At 43.8% G+C, this 19,129-nt stretch overlaps 2 protein-coding genes across 4 annotated transcripts in view; one reads left to right on the top strand and one right to left on the bottom strand.

Moving 5' to 3' along the window:
* The window catches only part of MILR1 (mast cell immunoglobulin like receptor 1), a 37,720-nt gene extending 32,277 nt beyond the window's left edge, over window positions 1-5,443 (bottom strand). For all 3 annotated transcript variants that reach the window (XM_061392411.1, XM_061392410.1, XM_061392412.1), the window contains exons 1-2: window positions 5,356-5,443; window positions 259-528 (exon numbers count right to left, since the gene is read on the bottom strand). In XM_061392411.1, coding sequence (XP_061248395.1) covers window positions 259-528; window positions 5,356-5,443 — 358 coding nt within the window. The remainder of the gene's footprint in view (window positions 1-258; window positions 529-5,355) is intronic.
* The window catches only part of PECAM1 (platelet and endothelial cell adhesion molecule 1), a 94,195-nt gene continuing 80,453 nt past the window's right edge, over window positions 5,388-19,129 (top strand). Inside the window, exon 1 of the mRNA XM_061392404.1 lies at window positions 5,388-5,477. The gene's annotated coding sequence lies outside the window, so the exon portion shown is untranslated. The remainder of the gene's footprint in view (window positions 5,478-19,129) is intronic.

The following is a 19,129-nucleotide window of genomic DNA, read 5'->3' as shown; positions in this document are numbered from 1 at the left end:
GTCCAACTCTGTGCGACCCCATAGACGGCAGCCCATCAGGCTCCACCATCCCTGGGATTCTCCAGGCAAGAACACTGGGTTGTCATTTCCTTCTCCAATGCATGAAAGGGAAAAGTGAAAGTGAAGTCGCTCAGTCGTGTCAGACTCTTAGCAACCCCACGGACTGCAGCCTACCAGGCTCCTCCATCCATGGGATTTTCCAGGCAAGAGTACTGGAGTGGGGTGCCATTGCCTTCTCCGAACAAGCGTTTTACTTACCGGCAAATGTGAAGTTGAATGGAAGACTGTATTTTGAACAGTTAGCAACTTGGACTTTGCATTTGTAGGGACCCAGATCATGGGCTTCTGAGACTGTTAGGTTAAAAGTCACAGGTTCACCTTTTCCATCCTGTGTTTGCAGGCATTTATCACCCCGAAACAAAAAATAGGTGATCTCTAGTGATTTGTTCTGTTGCAAACACGATAGAGATACATTCTGACCCCTCCTGACTGTGTCCGTTTCTGAGTGCAGACTTGGAGAAGGGAGTTCTGGAAAACAAAACACAAGACAAAGTCCTTTTTACCATCCAGTGATAATCACCCCATGGTTGTCAAGCCACATTTTGTGGGTCGAGGTGGTGGAGACCGTCTTTTCCTGGCGAACTTCCCAGAGGTGGGGGGCATTTCTTGCCTGCGCATCCAGGCTGGACAGTGTGTGAGGAAGTCTCGGCACCTCCAAAGGCCTCTCCCAGTGAGAGATGGGTGACCTCACTGAGCTCTTTTGTTCTGGCTTGGAACTTACTGGTCCCTGGTACCAGACAAGGCCACACTATGACCATATTAGATCAAGACAAAAAGACCAGATGACTCCTGTCTAAACACAGATGAGTACGTGAACATCATCCAAAACACAAAAATGGCCAAATATCCCTCTAAACTGGCTAGTACGGTTGACAGCTGCTTCTTTATCCGTCACGGTTTTTGTCTTGCATTGCTTATCTTTTGGATAAGAATTATGTATTTTATTTTTAACTACTTTATTTTACTTGGCAGATAATTACAATATTGTTATGGTTTTTTGCCATGTATCAACATGAATTGGCGAGAGCTTATACATGTGTCCCTCTATCCTGAAACGCCCCCCCCACCTCCTTCCCCTCCCTATCCTTCTAGTTTGTCCCAGAGCCCTGGCTTTGGGGGCTCTGCTTCATGCATCAGTCTCACGCTGGGTATCAGATAAGAATTACTAAGATGCCCAACCGTGTTGTTGTTTCCATTTGCTAAAAGAATCCAATTCAGGGACTTCTCTTGTGATCCAATGGCTAAGACTCCATTCTCCCAATGCAGGGGGCCTGGGTTTGATACCTGCTCAGGAAACTAGATAAATTTAAAAAAAGAGAGAGAGAGAGAATCCAATTCAGAGTAAATCCTGCTGCCTCAAATCTTCCTCCAAGTTACCGAACACAAATCTTATTCTAGGATGCCCTCTTGCTCGTTCCCATGGTACACATTTTCCCTCAAAACCTAACTTTGTTCAACTACACATGTGTCTCCAGTGATCTTTGGCTGGAGGACATTCATAATAATAGTTTTTAATCTCTAAAAAGTAAGGACTGTTTGGTAAAAATAACAATACCATTATCCCACCTGAAAATTAACAATATTTTAAAAATATTACCAGATATCTAGTTAATGTTCAAATTCCCCCAACTGTCTGATTTTTCTTTTAGGATCCATGATGGTCTGTTGTAGTTAGTTGCAATGTTTCTTATGTCTTTTTTCATCAATAGATCTTTCAGTCTCTTTTATTCCCCCTGTACTTTATCTGTTGAAGATAGCAAGTTGTTTGTTCTGAAGTGTTTTCCATAGTCTGGATTTCTTTAATTACATTCCCATGGTGCTCCTTTATCATGTTCTTCTATCTCCTGTCCAGAGGCTTGATGAAATTCAGATTAGCTTTTATTTAGCAAGAATGCAACTTAGGGGGTAGGTGTACTTCCATTAGGAGGCACATAATGTCTGATTATCTCTCTTCTTTGTTTGTTAGCAGGCTTTGTTGATGGTTACCCAGAAACATTATTTCATTGAGTTTCTTAGGTGGCACAGTGGTAAAGAACCCATCTGCTTAGGCAGGAGATGCAGATTCGATCTCTGGGTGAAGAAGATGCCCCTGGAGGAGGGCGTGGCAACCCACTCCAGTATTCTTGCCTAGGAAATTCCATGGACAGAGGAGCCTGGTGGGCTACAGTCCATGGGGTCACAAGGAGTCAGACACATGCCTGAGAACACATGTGCACACTGATAATTTCATTAGAGGTTGCAAAATGGGGATATACCAATTATTTTTCATTTATAACCCATAATTATCTAAAGAGAAATACCCTTGTCAACTCTTTGGTTACACTCTGGATCGGTTTGTCTGGAAAAGGGAGGATAAATACTAGATTCTCTTCTGTTATTGAGCAATTTTAAAAAATAATGAGTTGGTTTCCTAGTATCTTAAAACAGTGAGATGTTTCTCCTTTATTATCGTTATTTTTGTTTAAGAATCATTGTGAACTCATAGATGTAAACATATTTGATGTGTCTCAACCTATTACACTATTTAAACTTATTTTATTCTTATAGCTTCTCTAAATGGCCTCCTGACTCTTTTTGCCACAATCCTAGTAATCTCTGATAGCTTGTGTGTTTGTATTTTATTATTTAAAAATGCCAAGGGAAGAAATAACCCTCATCGGAAAATATAATGTTAAAATTTAAGATTATAAAAGAATTAAGAGAAATACACAGAAACATTTTTATATCATCTGTTGGAAAAGGTCTTCCAAATAAGACCCACAAAACAGGAACCATAAAGAAAAGACTGAAAGAAATAACTATTCTAAAACTTTAAACTCCTCCATGGCAAAATTAAGACAAGTGGAAGCCTAGAAGAAAGTACTTAAAACATAAATAAGCATCAGATCAGATCAGATCAGATCAGTCGCTCAGTCGTGTCCAACTCTTTGCGACCCCATGAATCGCAGCACGCCAGGCCTCCCTGTCCATCACCAACTCCCGGAGTTCACCCAAACTCACATCCATCAAGTCAGTGATGCCATCCAGCCATCTCATCCTCTGCCGTCCCCTTCTCCTCCTGCCCCCAATCCCTCCCAGCATCAGAGTCTTTTCCAATGAGTCAACTCTTCGCATGAGGTGGCCAAAGTACTGGAGTTTCAGCTTTAGCATCATTCCTTCCAAAGAAATCCCAGGGCTGATCTCCTTCAGAATGGACTGGTTGGATCTCCTTGCAGTCCAAGGGACTCTCAAGAGTCTTCTCCAACACCACAGTTCAAAAGCATCAATTCTTCGGCGCTCAGCCTTCTTCACAGTCCAACTCTCACATCCATACATGACCACAGGAAAAACCATAGCCTTGACTAGACGAACCTTTGTTGGCAAAGTAATGTCTCTGCTTTTGAATATGCTATCTAGGTTGGTCATAACTTTCCTTCCAAGGAGTAAGCGTCTTTTAATTTCATGGCTGCAGTCACCATCTGTAGTGATTTTGGAGCCCAGAAAAATAAAGTCTGACACTGTTTCCACTGTTTCCACTGTTTCCCCGCATAGGATTATTTTAATATACGTAAGATAAACGTGTTAATCATTCAGCCATGTCTGACTCTTTGGGACTCCATGGACTGTAGCCTGCCCAGGCTCCTCCGTCCATGACATTCTCCAGGCAAGAATACTGGAGTGGGTTGCCATTTCCTTATCCAGGGCATCTTCCCAACCAAGGGATGGAACCCAGGTCTCCTGCATTGCAGGCAGATACTTTACCGTCTGAGCTACCAGGGAAGCCCTAATATACATAAACCAATAGCAAATTAATAAGGAAAAGACAATCAAAAATAAATGGTCAAATAATATGAATAGGTAATTCTCAGAAGAAGAAATAGTGTTTGAGGGATGGCTTGGGTGGAGGAGGGGTTTAGACCCCTCAAAAACGCCAGCAATCTACACTTTGATCTGGACAGTTAATATTTTCTCAGTCTTATGTAAGCTCAGATTCAAGATAAGACCTCACTTCTCTTTCCAGCCAGATTGCCATCCCTAAATATCTTTTATATGGGCGTGCTAGAGCTTTCGTAGTCAACAAACATGAGAAAGGAGCACAGCTTTATGAGTGACGAGGCAACCACGAACTAAAACAACATTGAGATATTATTTTTGTCCTCATCAGTTGACACAAATTTAAAAAATTGATTGTATCCACTGTCTGAGAGAGGGTGAGAAACGCACACTCAACCCATGTCCGTGGTCAGCGTTGGTGAACACGCACCAGTTCAGCGTGCTAGGAGGGCAACTTAGCATTAGCTGTAACAATTCAAATGGACACGGCCTTCGACCCAGCCGTTTCAGTTCTAGGATCTTATCCTGCATGAACTCACACGCTCATGTGTCCACAAAGGATATTTACTGCAGTATTGTTTCTAAGATAAGGAATAAAATAAGGGAATGATAGTTCCATGAATTATGACTAAGTCCTATTGTGAACTGCCGTGCAACTGTTGAAAAGAAGGGAGCTAAATCTACAACTTCCTCTTAGAAAGAAGTCTGGGACGTGTTAACTTTAAAAAGAACAGGTCACAGAAGAGTTTGTTTGCTTTGATATTGGAGCGAAAAGGACTGTTAATAGTGGTTGCTTCTGGACACAGAGATGGGAGAGGGACTGGGGATCTGTTTACAGCAGAACGTTCACCTTTTACAGTATAATAACAACAACCTGGGCTAGCATTTACTGATGGCTCCCCACGCACTCGGCTCTGTGCTGAGGGACAGGGCTTGTCTCAGTCTTCACAACAGCCCTCCCAGGGAGGTGCCTTTATTCCCCCCCACCCCACCGCACCCCCCCGCCCGCCGCCAACCCACTCCCCCGCTTCACAGAGAATAGAAATTAAGCTTAAAGTGGTTTTCATCATGTGCCCAGACTACCAGCTGGAAAAGGGTAGAAACAAGGTTAGGACCGCAACAAGCCTGGCTCTATGATGATAAACTGCCTCCCAGGATATGTTTTTAGTGTCACCTGAATTATTTTAAAACAATTGTGGGTTGATTTTCTAATTAAAAAACAACAGAGAAAGAAAGAACCATTTCATTGTTTAAAAAAAAAAACAAGCTCAACATTTTGTTTCTTAGTTTCAGGAAAGATTCTCTGACTCCCTCCCTAAAATCACTTCATTTTAAACAGTACAAAGTGGAAAAACTCTCCTCTTTGGCTGTTCATCAAAAAGCACAGAAGAACCCGCTCATGACAGCGCACGATTAAAGCTGACTGTCTCACTATTTCGGTGAAAGCGGCTTTAGTACAACAGAGAAGTACATGAAACTTACCATTTGTTTTTCTTACTCTTTCACAATCCAGGGCAGCCTTTTGAACTGAAAGAGAGAAAAGGAACACGAGAAAACTCTTCTTCCACATGATGTTTTGGTTTGGAGATTCAAGCTTCGAAATGGTAAGTGAGCCTCAGATGTGACAGAAAGAAAAATGCCCCAAAGAACGGCTGGTTTAAATAGCCCCACATTCTCTTGAATGAAATCGGGGAGGAGGGCAAAGGAGTCCTGATGGCCTCCCTGCCTCCCATCAGCGAATCACAGAGAGAACTTCCTCTTTTTCGACAAATTTAAAGAAATTGGAGTTGTGTGGACTAGCCTGATGTGAGAGGACTGGCTGGTGTGACCCTGTGCTCCTCTGTGAGCACGTGTAGGCAGAGAGGGATATGGCAGGTTGCTTCTAATTCAGGCTGGCAGGGAAGCGGACTGTGAGAAAAAGAGAAGGTGTGGCTACTATGGGCTTCCCTGGTGGCTCAGTGGTAAAGAACCCACCTGCCAATGCAGGAGACCCGGGTTCGATCCCTGGGTGGGAAAGATCGCCTGGAGAAGGAAATGGCAACCCACTACAGTATTCTTGCCTGGAAAATCCATGGACAGAGTAGCCTGGCAGGCTATATAGTCCATGGGGTCACAAAAGGATCAGACATTACTTAGCAACTAAACAACAACAGCATTGTCTTTATGCAAACCCACCTGATCATCTCTTTTTGGATTCAGCCTGGGTCAAAAGGAAGTGAGTGGAAAGTTTGGTTTAGTCTTGGGGAGCAATATTGGCTGTCTAGAGAGAGACACAGAAACGTGGCAGGAGAAATGCCTGAGTGTGTTAAATGCTGGCTTCTAGGCCCTGTTCCAGGCTTCCTGGGGATGAAACCTGGGGCTCTGAATTTTCTCCAGGGCCCCAGCAGCCTCAGCGTGTCTAAATTACAGCCCTGAAGTGGCTTGTGATTCACTTCCACCCAGTCCAGACTTCTAACTCTGCCAAGTGGATGCATATTTTACTGTCACCAGCGTGAAGTGCGGAGTGGGAAGGGGGTGAGGGGTTCCTGCGTGGCGGGGGCTGTGATTGGGCTGCGCCACTTGGGTTACTGGTTCTTTTTTTCTTTTCTTATTTGTGGGTTTTTTTTTTTTTTTTTTTGGCTAAGCTATACAACTCGTGAGATCTTAGTTCCCTGACCAGAGAATGAACCTGCATCCTCCGCAGCGCACGTGCAGAGTCCTAACCAGTGGACCGCCAGGGAATTCCCAGGTTACTGGCTCTTGTTGCCTGAAGGGTTGACCCTGAAGGCCTCTTGCGTTCTTGTGGACAGGTGCCCTCTCCGTGGGGAAGACACATCCCTGCCTGGGTGCAAGTTCTTCCAAAACATCATCCAGTCTCCAGTATTAACTTGCTCCAGGGGCTCCTTGCTTGGGCTCCCCAGGTTCCTAGCCTGTTGTGGTCAGTCATGCCCAGCCGCACACCACTGGGGGTCTGAACAGAGCCCAGGGCTTGCTGCCATCACCCCCACTTCCTCCCTGTCTGCTGCCACTGTCTGGAAGCAAATCATCTTAGCCCTCAGTTTGTAAAAGAAAAATGCAAAGTTAGCCCTCAGTTTGAAAAAGGCCTTTATTTCCTTCCAATAGTAAAAGTTACTTCTCAGGCACCCCCCCTTCCAACAAAGGCAGCACTCAGTGACTTCAGATGGCAATATTGGTGGCAATTTCTTTCACTAAAGGAGAGGGAGGGAAAGCACCCCACCAGTTTAATCTCTGGTGGCATAACTCTCAACGCCAGAATTTCTGCTAAAGGGAATCAGAGGTTTCGGTTTTGACGTTTCCCACCAGTGTCTTATCCATCCCGGCCTGAGAACTGTCATGCCCAGAAGGATGGGGGCTCTTTCAGAAAAGCTGACGTGTCTGGGGTATTTCTGCATGTGGAACTTCAGCTCAGGCAGGAAGCCTGCAGACCGCAGCAAAAGAAAGCAGACAGCAAAGACGGCAAAGGAAACTGGAGGAAGTTCTTCTTAGGGCTGTTAGTAAACATGACTAGGAGTACCTTATCGAGGCCCCCCAAAAAGGATCATAGTTTATCAAAGATTACACAACAAATCGGATAGAAAGTCTCAAGTGGAAAAAGAAAAAAGTTCATCCATGGACCTGACACGTTGCATGGGGCCCAAATCATGACGAATCTGCACTATCATGGTCCACGGAAATTCGTCATATCAGTAAACTTTCTAGTTGCAGCACACAGGCTTCTCATTGCAGTGGCTTCTCTTGAGGCAGTGCACAGGCTCTAGGGTACTCAGGGCCCAGTAGTTGAGGCATGTGGGCTCAGAAGTCGTGGCTCCCCGGCTCTAGAGCACAGGCTCAATGGTTGTGGTGCGCGGGCTTAGTTGCTCTGAGACATGTAGGATCTTCCTGTATCAGGAATCAAACCTGCATCTCCTACATTGAGAGACAGATTCTTTACCACTGAACCACCTGGGAAGCCCTATACCCAATATTTCTATTATCTTTTATTTCTAAATCACAAAAAATCATTTAATCCTTTGGTTTAATTTCATTTATGCTCCCATGAAAGTGAAAGTGAAAGCAAAAATTGCTCAGTCGTGTCCAGCTCTTTGCAACCACATGGACTACAGTGCATGGAAGTCTCCAGGCCAGAATATGGGAGTGGGTAGCCTTTCCCTTCTCCAGGGGATCTTTCCAACCAAGGGATCGAACCCAGGTCTCCCATATTGCAGGCGGATTCTTTACCAGCTGAGCCACCAGGGAAGCCCAAGAATATATGCTCCCATATATCTTTACAAATACCATTTAGTAGTGTCAGGATTTTGCCCTCAAATAACAAATGCATTTTAATATTATAATTTATTTTAAGATATTATATTTTTCTCTTGGAATTAACATTTATTTTTATTTTATTATAAGAAATCATGCCATAGTTCTTCATTTTTACAGTATCTTTCACTTCTCTTTCATTTATTGAATTAATATTATAAATCTAAAAGTATTAAAATCTCCACTTGATAATAAGCCTATAGATTTATAATAAAAAAATCTCCATGTGAAAAGATGCTATACATCACTAATTATCAGGGAAACGCAAATCAAAATCACAGTAAAACATCACCTCACACCCGTCATAATGAAAGTGCAAGTCACTCAGTTGTGTCCAACTCTTTGAGACCCCGTGGACTGTATCCTGCCGGATCTCTCTGTCCATGGGATTCTCCAGGCAAGAGTACTGGAGTGGGTTGCCATTTCCTTCTCCAGGGGGTCTTCCCAACCCAGGGATTGAACCTGGGTCTCCTGCATGGCAGGCAAATTCTTTACTGTTTGAGCCATCAGGGAAACTCACCTGTCATAATGGTTGTCATCAAAAAGACAACAAATAGCAAGTGTTGGTGAGGATGTGAAGAAAAGGGGACCCTCATGCACTGTTGCTGGGAATATAAATTGCTGCCGCCACTATGGAAAACAGTATGGTGGTTCCTCAAAAAATTAAAAATAGAACTATCATAGAGATCAGCAACTCCACTTCTGGGGCGTTTTCTGAAGAAAACAGAACGCTAATTTGAAAAGATATAAGCACCCTTATATTCACTGTAGCATTATTTACAACAGCCAAGCTATGGAAACAACCTAAGTCTCCATCAATAGATGAATGGATAAAGAAGATGTAGCATATATATATATATATATGTGTATATATATATATATATACATACATATACATACACACACATACACACAATGAAATATTACTCACCCACAAAAGAATGAAATCTTGCTGTTTGAGAAAACCTGGATGGACCTAGAGGGTGTTATACTAAGTGAAATAACTTACGGAATATGATAAGTCGATTGCACTTCAAATTAATAAATATTTATTGTATCTATGTAATATAATATAAATATAATGTAATATAAAATATAATAAATAGAAGTATTAAAATTTATCTTAGAATATCCCTAATTAGGGCTCCTCTGGTGGCTCAGACTGTAAAGAATTCTCCTGCAATGTGGGAGACATGGGTTCGATCCCTGGGTTGGGAAGATCCCCTGGAGGTGGGCATGGCAACCCACTCTAGTATTCTTGCCTGGAGAATCCCCATGGACAGAGGAGCCTGGCAGGCTATAGTCCATGGGGTCGCAAAGAGTCAGACACGACTGAGCGACTAAGCACAGCACAACACATCCCTAATTAACCATAAAACTCCCTAAAATATTTACTTTTCCAAATATTTTACCACTTCCATTAAAATAAACACGTAAGAGTCCAAAATTTCCAAACTGCGACTGTTGTACCACAAATTCTCCATTAAGTCCAGAAGCCTTCCCATTTTCATTGTCTTGATTCTCAAGTCTTGAGACATAATATGTAATTCTCTCTGATGTTTGATGAAAGAAGGTAAATTAAAAGTTTGTCAGAAAAATACTTTAAGATTGACATGATTCACATCTTTTTTTGGGGGGTCTCAGTTGTGGCACTCAGGATCTTCCATCTTCATGGGGCATTAGAATCTCTAGGTGCAGCATGTGGGGTCTAATTCCCTTAATTGTAATCGAAACTGGACCTCCTCCCTTGGAGAGAGTCTTAGCTACTGGGCCACCGGGGAAGTCCCTCACATCTTTAACTACATCACCCATCGGTGACTATGGAGGGTTTGACCCCATCTGTCTGAGGACAGGTTCCTGAGCAATAGAGCCTGAGACAGGCTTCTTGAGTATGTGGTTTATTGAGGGAGGGCTTGAAGGAGAAGGGACGGGGATGGGCACATAGAACAGGATGTGGGAAGAAACTAAGCAAAGATAGGGTCCTTCTGAACTTGACCCATTGTCTGCTCCCTTGGGGTGATGTGGGGTGTGAGTTGTGCCGTGGAGTTCGGTCCATCTGGTGGCAAGACACCTGCACCTTCCCTCCAATGTTGAGTCATGGTCATGGGCATGGGGGCATGTGCGGGGAGCCACCCAGGCATCTCTGGGTAAGCTATCCCTCAGAGAGGATGTGCTGCTCTGCCCAGTCAGCCGTGGAGGAAGGGAGCTGGGCTACTAGCCTACCACCAAACCAAAGGGTCTAGAAACAGTTTCTAAAATCTTGGCTGACACTCCAGATTTCCCAGACTTCTTCTTTACCCTGCTCTAGTACTCCCACCATGCATAAAACCCAGTAAGATTTCCATGAAACATCATGGAAACCATATTTCTCAAGCACTGACAGTAAAATTTGGATATAGTATTTTACATGTTCCTCCCCTTTAAGAGATGAGCAAAAATAAGCAACTATTTTTGAAGACTTGAATATTACATTTTGATTTAAAAATACATGTTAGGAAGTAGTTGAAACTGGGGGGAAATGATGTAGATTTTATTGCCTTAATTTATAAATTTTCAAAATGTGTTTTATTTCAATAGTGACATTTTATAACAAGTGGAGCCATTAATTTAGGTCAGAATGATGCACACATGCTTTTTTATTCTTTTTTGAAATTCCATTCATTTTATGTCTAAAAATACTTAATTACTTAAAACTATACATTAGATTGTGTTAAAAGTCTGATAGCAGTTTCTGAATATTGTCACTTGTTTCATAGATATAATTTTGATGTTTTAACTTCCAGAATTCTTATTATTTCAAATACAGATTTAAGATTTTTTTTTCATTATTTTCCTCACTAGAATTGTAGAATTTATTAGAGCAATGAGCTTTGTCAGAACACGATTACCATTCTGATGAAATATATTTAGTATTTTCAATTTTTTGCATCATAACTTCTGAGCCCCATCTATTCACAGCACAACTTCTGAGTCCTGTTCATGTTTTCTGTTCGAATAATCAAATTGGTTTTCATTCCAGAAATAGAAATCATTTGCTTTATTTTGTACTGCCTTTTGTGCAGTGTAAAAAGACATTCTGGGCTGTTCTGATCTGAGCAGAAGATGTTCTGGGCTGCAGCTCACTATTTCTGATTTGTTCCCATAGATTCTATACTTGATTGAATGGTGTCCCCTAGACTTCATACCCGCCCAGCATCTTAGAATGTGAGCTTACCTGAAAATCAGATATTTGCAGATTTAATTGATTAAGATGGCCATGTATGTGCATGTGCCAAGTCGCCTCAGTCGTATCCTACTTTTTGGGACCCCATGGACTGTAGCCAGGCTCCTCTGTCCATGGAATTCTCCAGGCAAGAATACTGGAGTGGGTTGCCATGCCCTCCTCAGGAATCTCCCCAACCCAGGGATCAAACCCGTGTCTCCTGCAGCTCCTGCATTACAGGTGGATTCTTTAGCGCTGAGACACTGGGGAAGCCAAGATGACGTTGTACCAGGGTCCTTATAAGAAGGCAGCTTTGTGATTCTTTGAAGGGGTTGGAGCTGACAGGGACTTCGATAATTTCCTCTTCTTCTCCAGTTCTCCTGTATCATGATGGCTGGGCTGCTGCTGAGAGGGTTGTCTGTTCCTGGACCCTGGAGTGATGACAAGTGATCTCCCCTCTCCCCTCTCAGAGAAAGGGGTGCTGAGGATTCTGGGAATCCGGACAGTTCACAGGGCAGTTGTCAGTCTCACCCTCCTTGTCGCTATTCTTCCTGAGACTTGCTCCACCTGCCCACAGCTGGGAATAGTCAACTTTGGTGTTCATGCAGGCCACCAGCCAGTTGTGGGGGTCACCACTCAGGAACAACACAACGTGAATGGAATCACCAGGGTCTTTTCTACTTGGGTTTGCTGTGCTCTCATCTAGAGTGGTTCAAAGGGGAACCACTCATCTAGAGTGGTTCAAAAGGAACCACACGGGAAGGATCTAGCCAGGAACATCTAGCCAAGGGTCAGCCCATCAGATGCGGGCCAGTTCACCCCATCCTCGTAGTAACCCTGTGAGCTGTTCTGTTTCACAGATGGAAAAACTGTTCAGGAACAGAACGAGGTCTCCAGCTGACAGAGGCAGATCTGGGATATTAACCAAGGTGCTTAGGCACACCGAGCTACGCAGGTTGTTGTTGGAGGACTAAACACATCGCCCTTCTCCCTTGCATGATTGGGCTTCCCTTGTGGCTCAGCTAGTAAAGAATCCGCCTGCAATGCAGGAGACCTGGGTTCCATTCCTGGGTTGGGAAGATCCCCTGGAGAAGGGAAAGTCTCCCCTTAACTCTAGTATTATGGCCTGGAGAATTCCATGGACTGTATAGTCCATGGGGTTGCGAAGAGTTGGACATGACTGAGCCACTTTCACTTCACTTGCATGATCAGTGAGGGAAACACAGATCCACCCTCAACAGAAAATTCACTTTAGTGTATGTTCTAACCTTTATATTCTTGGAAGAAATTTGAAGTGGCTTCTACAACACCAGCTAACACCAGAATTCCTGCATTCACATCCAGACCTATATGTGCAGTCCTAGAAGCTTACCTGAAGCTACAAGTGTCCAGGGGCATCCATGCAGTTTTTCTTGTAATCATGAAAAACTGCAAACACCTAAATGCCTATCAGTTGGGAACAGGTTGTTTAAATTATAGGATTTTTTTTGACATTCTGTTATTTTGTTAAACAGCTTTTTTTGTGTGTGTGATGTAATTCACATACCATAAAATTTAAAGTTGTTCAGTGTTTTTTTTTTAGTATAGTCACAAAGAGTTGCAAACATCACTACATTCTATTAGAACATTTTTATTTTAAAAAATCAATTAATTAATTTTAATTGGAGGCTAATTACTTTGCAATATTGTGGTGTTTTTTGCCATACATTGACATGACTCAGCCATGGATGTGCATGTGTTCCCCATCCTGAACCTCCCTCTCACCTCCCTACCCATTACATCCCTCAGGGTCATCCCAGTGCACCAGCCCTGAGCACCCTGCCACATGCATTGAACCTGGACTGGCAATCTATTTCACACATGATAATATACATGTTTCAACACTATTTTCTCAAATCATCCCACCCTCGCCTTCTCCCACAGAGTCCAACAGATTGTTCTTTACATCTGTGTCTCTTTCGCTGTCTCACATATAGGGTTATCGTTACCATCTTTCTAAATTCCATATATATGCATTAATATATATGTGTATATATATATACCTATATATATGTGTTGATGTTTTTCTTTCTGACTCTCTTTGCTCTGTATAATAGGCTCCAGTTTCATCCATCTCATTAGAACTGATACAAATGCATTCTTTTTAATAGTTGAGTAATATTCCATTGTGTTTGTGTACCACAGCTTTCTTATCCATTCGTCTGCCGATGGGCATCTAGTTTGCTTCCATGTCCTGACTATTGTAAACAGTGCTGCGATGAACATTGGGGTACAAGTGTCTCTTTCAATTCTGGCTTCCTTGGTGTGTATGCCCAGCGATGGGATTGCTGGGTTATATGGCAGTTCTATTTCCAGTTTTTTAAGGAATCTCCACACTGTTCTCCATAGTGGCTGTACTAGTTTGCATTCCCACCAACAGTGTAAGAGTGTTCTTTTTTCTCCATACCCTCTCCAGCATTTATCATTTATAGACTTTTTGATAGCAGCCATTCTGACCAGAGTGAGTGGTATCTCATTGTGGTTTTGATTTGCATTTCTATTAGAACGTTACCCTGAAAAGGAATCTCGTACAAGATATTTTGGAGCCATTAAAAAAAAAAACCAAGTTCTATGTATTTAAATGAAAATAAATTTGTAATGGGCAAAAGTTTCAAAAAAGCACATTGCAGAAAATAAGTGCTATTCCATCTATTTATAATATCTATATCTACACATGTTTATATGGTTGTTCACTCATTCATTTATTTATGTATGCACAGTCCTCTGGAGAAAGAAATGGGAAAGTTTTATTTTCAATCACTTTTACGTACCATTTTTATGCTATGTATTTTATATAATATTTTTATATCAATGCTCTGTTTCCACTGGAAATATTATAATAACCAAAGGGCAAAATAAGCAATATGGGTGTCCCAAGCTGATAAAGAAGTGTTAGAAGTGGTTGGTACAAATGTAAAGGTAAAAAACATGATTTTTTGTGTGTCTAATCTGATATTCCATTGTGTGTTAGATGCTCAGTCATGTCTGACTCTTTGCGATCCCATGGACTGTAGCTCTCCAGGCTCCTCTGTCAATGGGATTCTCCAGGCAAGAATACTGGAGTGGGTTGCCATTCCCTTCTCCAGGGGATCTTCCCAACCCAGGATCAAACCCAGGTTTCCCGCATTGCAGGCAGAGTCTTTACCATCTGAGCCCCCAGGAAGCCCCTTCCATTAGATGGCGCCATTGTAAAAGTTTTATATTAGATATTCCTTTAGATAAAATTTTACGTTAGATATTGTAAAAATTTTACATTAGGTATTCCATTAGGTGGCGCCATTGTAAAATTTTCTGTAGCTTCAAATCAGTCATGGAAGGAACAGACACACTCATTAACTATTTGTCTGTGAAGACTTATTATTATTTTTCCTTGCTTTTCTTTTGTCACTTGAAAAAGAAAAAGAAAAGTTTAAAGCACTCTTCAGTAATACCCTATTATTTCAAGTCAATGGGAGTAAATGAAATGAGATACTTTTTAAAGAAATTTAGTCATTAGATGAAAACTACTGCCAAATGCATTTAAAACAGGCACATAGGGACAAGTTGCTTTCTCTCAGTCCTGAAAAAGTTCACCACTGATATCCTGATTACCAGAAATGCAAAATGCTATCTGTTACTTTGAAATTTCCAGACTTCTGAGCAGGCTGAGATTCCTATCTTTTCTCCACCACCAACTCCTCTATTATTTCTTAACTAAATCTCATTATTGGAAAGATTTTACCCATACGGTAATAGCATTTACTAAGTAGCTAAAGGTTTTTCTATTTTCTGTTTCTGTATGTATGTATTTGATCAGTTGAAGTTCTTGATAGACAAAGGGACAAGCTTGCTGGGTTGATATAATTCCAGCCAGAAGCTGGAGGAACTTGAACTGGGCGGTAAGAGCATGGACCCTGGCTGGGGCCGGCCCCGACCAGCCTGGCACTGCGGACAAGTTATGGTGGGATTGGGTCACACGCATGTAAATCACATGTCGCCCTGCAATAAACGCCAGTTACTATCATCAACATCTTATTCAGTGTGTGCGGCCGTATCTTCAGGCAGGTACTGATCATGCCAGTTGAGCCCTGTTGGTCTGAGTTCACCTGTGGGCTGATGAATAGATTTGAGGAAGGCTGGGGTATGGGTGGGGAGTTGTTTTTGTGGTTTTGTTTTCCTCCAAAAAGGTTTATTGTTTCCATTTGGTCTAGGGATTGCTATAAAGTTCCAGGGCAATTAAAAAGCTGGCTGCAGAAAGGCTTCAGCTGTTATAAGATTTAGTTTAAACTCTTTAAGTATTTTGGAGAAGGAAATGGCAGCCCACTCGGGTATTCTTGCCTGGAAAATCCAATGGACAGAGGAGTCTGGCGGGCTATAGTCCACAGGGTTGCAAGGGTTAGACACATCTTAGCGACTAAACCACTTAAGTATTTGCGTGAAGAGTTTGGTTTCATTTTTTATGAATGTGAAACCACAGAGAGACCGGCCACCCCATATGCGGTTTGGATTGCATTGTCCCACCACACACTTCACAGTCACGGTGTGGTGAGTTCTGTGGACCCAGAAAGCAGGCCTCTGGGCTGCAGTTACATGGATTATTTCAGTCTCTCTCAGTGTTTGCAGACTGCCAGGGCAGCCCGGCTTTGGTGAAGGCCAAGAGCCGCCTGGCCTGGCCCTGAGAGGTGAGCCTTTCCCAGCCCAACCAGGGCAGGCGGGCAAGGAGGATGGGAGGGGTTCTCAGGCGATCTGAGGGGCCGATCAAGGACCCCACACGCCTCACAGGGTGAATGCTGATGCCTGGCTTCCTGGGCCCAATCTTGGAGTGACTCCACTAAGTGAGATAGTGTGTGTCAAGCTCATACACTCGCACTGTGCCTGGTGTGGACACGGCAGCTGAAAGCAGGCTTCTGTGAATTCAGAGTTCTTCTGACACATACTGCTGAACACCCCACTGAGGGCTCCATCTGAGGGTTTGCAACAGAGAAGGTCCCGTGTTAAGACAGCTGATCCTTTAGCAGCCTGTGCTTACTGAGCACGAAAATGCTGTATGCCAGCATTTTCTAAGTGCTCTGTATGTGTTAACGTCTAATCCTCACCAGTGCTAGAAGGCAGTTACTGTAAGTCCTTGCCATACGGACCTTCAACTTGCGAACTTTCAAACACTCGAACGTGTGTTTGCACGTCCAATCACGTGACTTAGTTCGTGTGTCTGGAGTACACTGTCACGTGCGTGCATCCTCTACAAGTACTTGTGCTTTTGGGTACTTTACGGTAGCGTGTAGAGTCTAGTAGTACAGTGTCTTTATTTTAAGCCCAGGATGTCCGGAAGCAAGCATAACAGCAGTGGTGATGTAGCTGGTACTACTGTATTTTTCAAGGTACTGTACTGTAAGGTTAGAAATGTTTCCTTTATTTTTTGTGGTTTTTTATATGTATTATTTGTGTGAAAAGCATGATACACCTATGACAGTACAGTATTATACAGCCAATTGTGTTATTTAGGTACCTAGACTAACTTCATTGGATTTACGAACAATCGGACTAAAGGCATCCACTCTCAGAACAGAACTCGTTTGTACGCAGGGGACTTGCTGTGCTATCGTTCTCTGCATCCTGCCTGTGAGGAAGTGGAAGCTCAGAGAGATCAAGTCCCCTGAGGTTGCACAGCTTGTCTGGCCCTAGAAGAGCATTTTCTTACTCTACTCTGTGCTGACTCACATAGTGTTGGGGTAAATTCTGAGGGAGCCCAGAAAGCGAGGTGTCTGAACCATGGGGAAACCTTCCCAGGCATGTTGCATGAGGGGTTAGCAGACCAGAGAGTGACGGAACAGCATTCCAAGCAGAGGGAATGGCATATGCAAAGGTAAGAGGCGAGAGAATAAACAAGGCTCAAAGAAGAGTAACCAGCAAGGCTCAGGACAAACATTTCAGAGCGTTTCCAAAAAACTAGAATTTTCCTTGGGAAATATAGTCTAACTTAAGCAAGGGAAAGAGTCAGGTGAGAGCCCTGAAGACTTTCAGGAGCAACTTGCAGCAAGTGTCTTAACTTGGTGAGTTGTCTCTGGCCCATCTCCCTCCCTCACCAGGCCTGTTCTTCTGTTGCAAAAGGCCAGTACTACCCGTATGTGTGCGGCTCACATAATAGAACCCAGGATCACGCAGGGCTTAATGTAGGATAGGTGCTCGTGCTAAGTTGTGTCTGACTCTTTGTGACCCCACGGACTGTAGCCCATCAGGCTTCTCTGTCCATGGGATTTCCCAGGCAAGAATATGAGAGTGGGTTGCCATTTCCTTCTCCAGGGGATCTTCCCGACCCAGGGATCAAACCTGCATCTTCTGCTTTGGCAGGCAGATCCTTTACCACTCAAGCCACCTGGGAAGCCTGTGAACTGGAATAATGTGGGTGGCATACATGGGGGAGCTTAACAGTTGGCACGTGGCCACTCAGGTGTAAAGTCCTACTGGGCCCGAGGTTCACCTTTAAGAGGAGCCCAAGCCCCTTCCCTTCAGCTCTCAGCAGTGGAGGGTTTTCCATGTCGATTTCCATCTAGCTGTGACCCCTCCCTCTTCCTCTACCTGTGGTTCTGGAGTCTCAGCCTGGAGAGGCGCCAGGCTGCTACCAGACTCTGGAGCTGGGACAGTGTTTGCAGGGGAACCAGAGGAAAGGAAAAATCCTGTTGCCGACTCTCCCCCTCCGGCTTCCCAGTGATTTATCACTATGGACACTGAGCTCTTTTCCTCTTTGCTGCTGGCTGGCTGGAGGGGGGCACACATTGTTAGTGCCCTGGCTACGCAGATCAGCAGTTCCTTCCTCTTTCCTGTTGCAGAAACGCCACAGTCACCACCGTCATCCAGGAACAGCAGCTCACACCTGAAGAGCTCGGTCTTGGGGAAAAACAATCCCATTTGATTCCCCAGGGGTTGTAGGGGGAAACAATGCTCGTGTGAGAACAATGCAGCCTCCAGGGCTGAACTGGGGCCCTGTCTTTCCCCTTCCTTCAGCTTTCCTTGCTGCTCTTTAAAAATGGATTTACAGGCAGATGCAGGTAGTCCGCATTGTGTTAGGTGGCAGTAAACGCAAGGCGCCTTTGTGGGGGCTGAGCCTTCTTTGAGGGCACACGGGAGGCAGATGTGGATACAGGGTGATGCAGATGCAGGCCAGAGGGCATTCAGAGGAGACTTCATACCTGTGTCATCATCTATCACTTCCACTTTCCCATGAGTTTCAGGTGCCGGCAGCTGGAGGCCTAGTGAGAGCTGGCTTTGCTGGGGTCGGTCCGGGACTCAGGACATTCCTTAAAGGCTGGTGCCTGGGGGATTTCCCTGGCAGTCCAGTGGTTAAGATTCTGCTCTTCCACTGCAGGAAGCAAAGGTTTGACCCCTGCTTGGGGAAATAAGATCCCACATGCCACACAGTATGGCAGCCAAAAAAAAAAAAAAAGTTGGTACCCTGAGTCTGACATCACACATACTGGGGTAGGTCCTGGTATAAGGACACAGGGCATGTGGTGAACGGGGACCCCAGAGACCATGAAGGAAGCTCCCTGGCCAGGAAGTCCTGAGACAGTGCCTGGTCCGCTTGGGCTGCACGGGCCGGTTGTGGCCAGCCTCAGGGACCTTGTTTGTAAGTTCACCTAAGGGATGTCTCTCTTGGCCTCAACCTATGGGGGGAAGAGGAGTCTAAGGACACCTCACATTTATCCATTTCACTGTTCAAGAGGTCCATCAGGAATA

This window comes from Bos javanicus, chromosome 19 (assembly GCF_032452875.1).
Source record: "Bos javanicus breed banteng chromosome 19, ARS-OSU_banteng_1.0, whole genome shotgun sequence".
NCBI lineage: Eukaryota > Metazoa > Chordata > Mammalia > Artiodactyla > Bovidae > Bos > Bos javanicus.
Note: the sequence above shows the minus strand (reverse complement) of the source record. Positions and strands in the feature narration are given on the sequence as shown.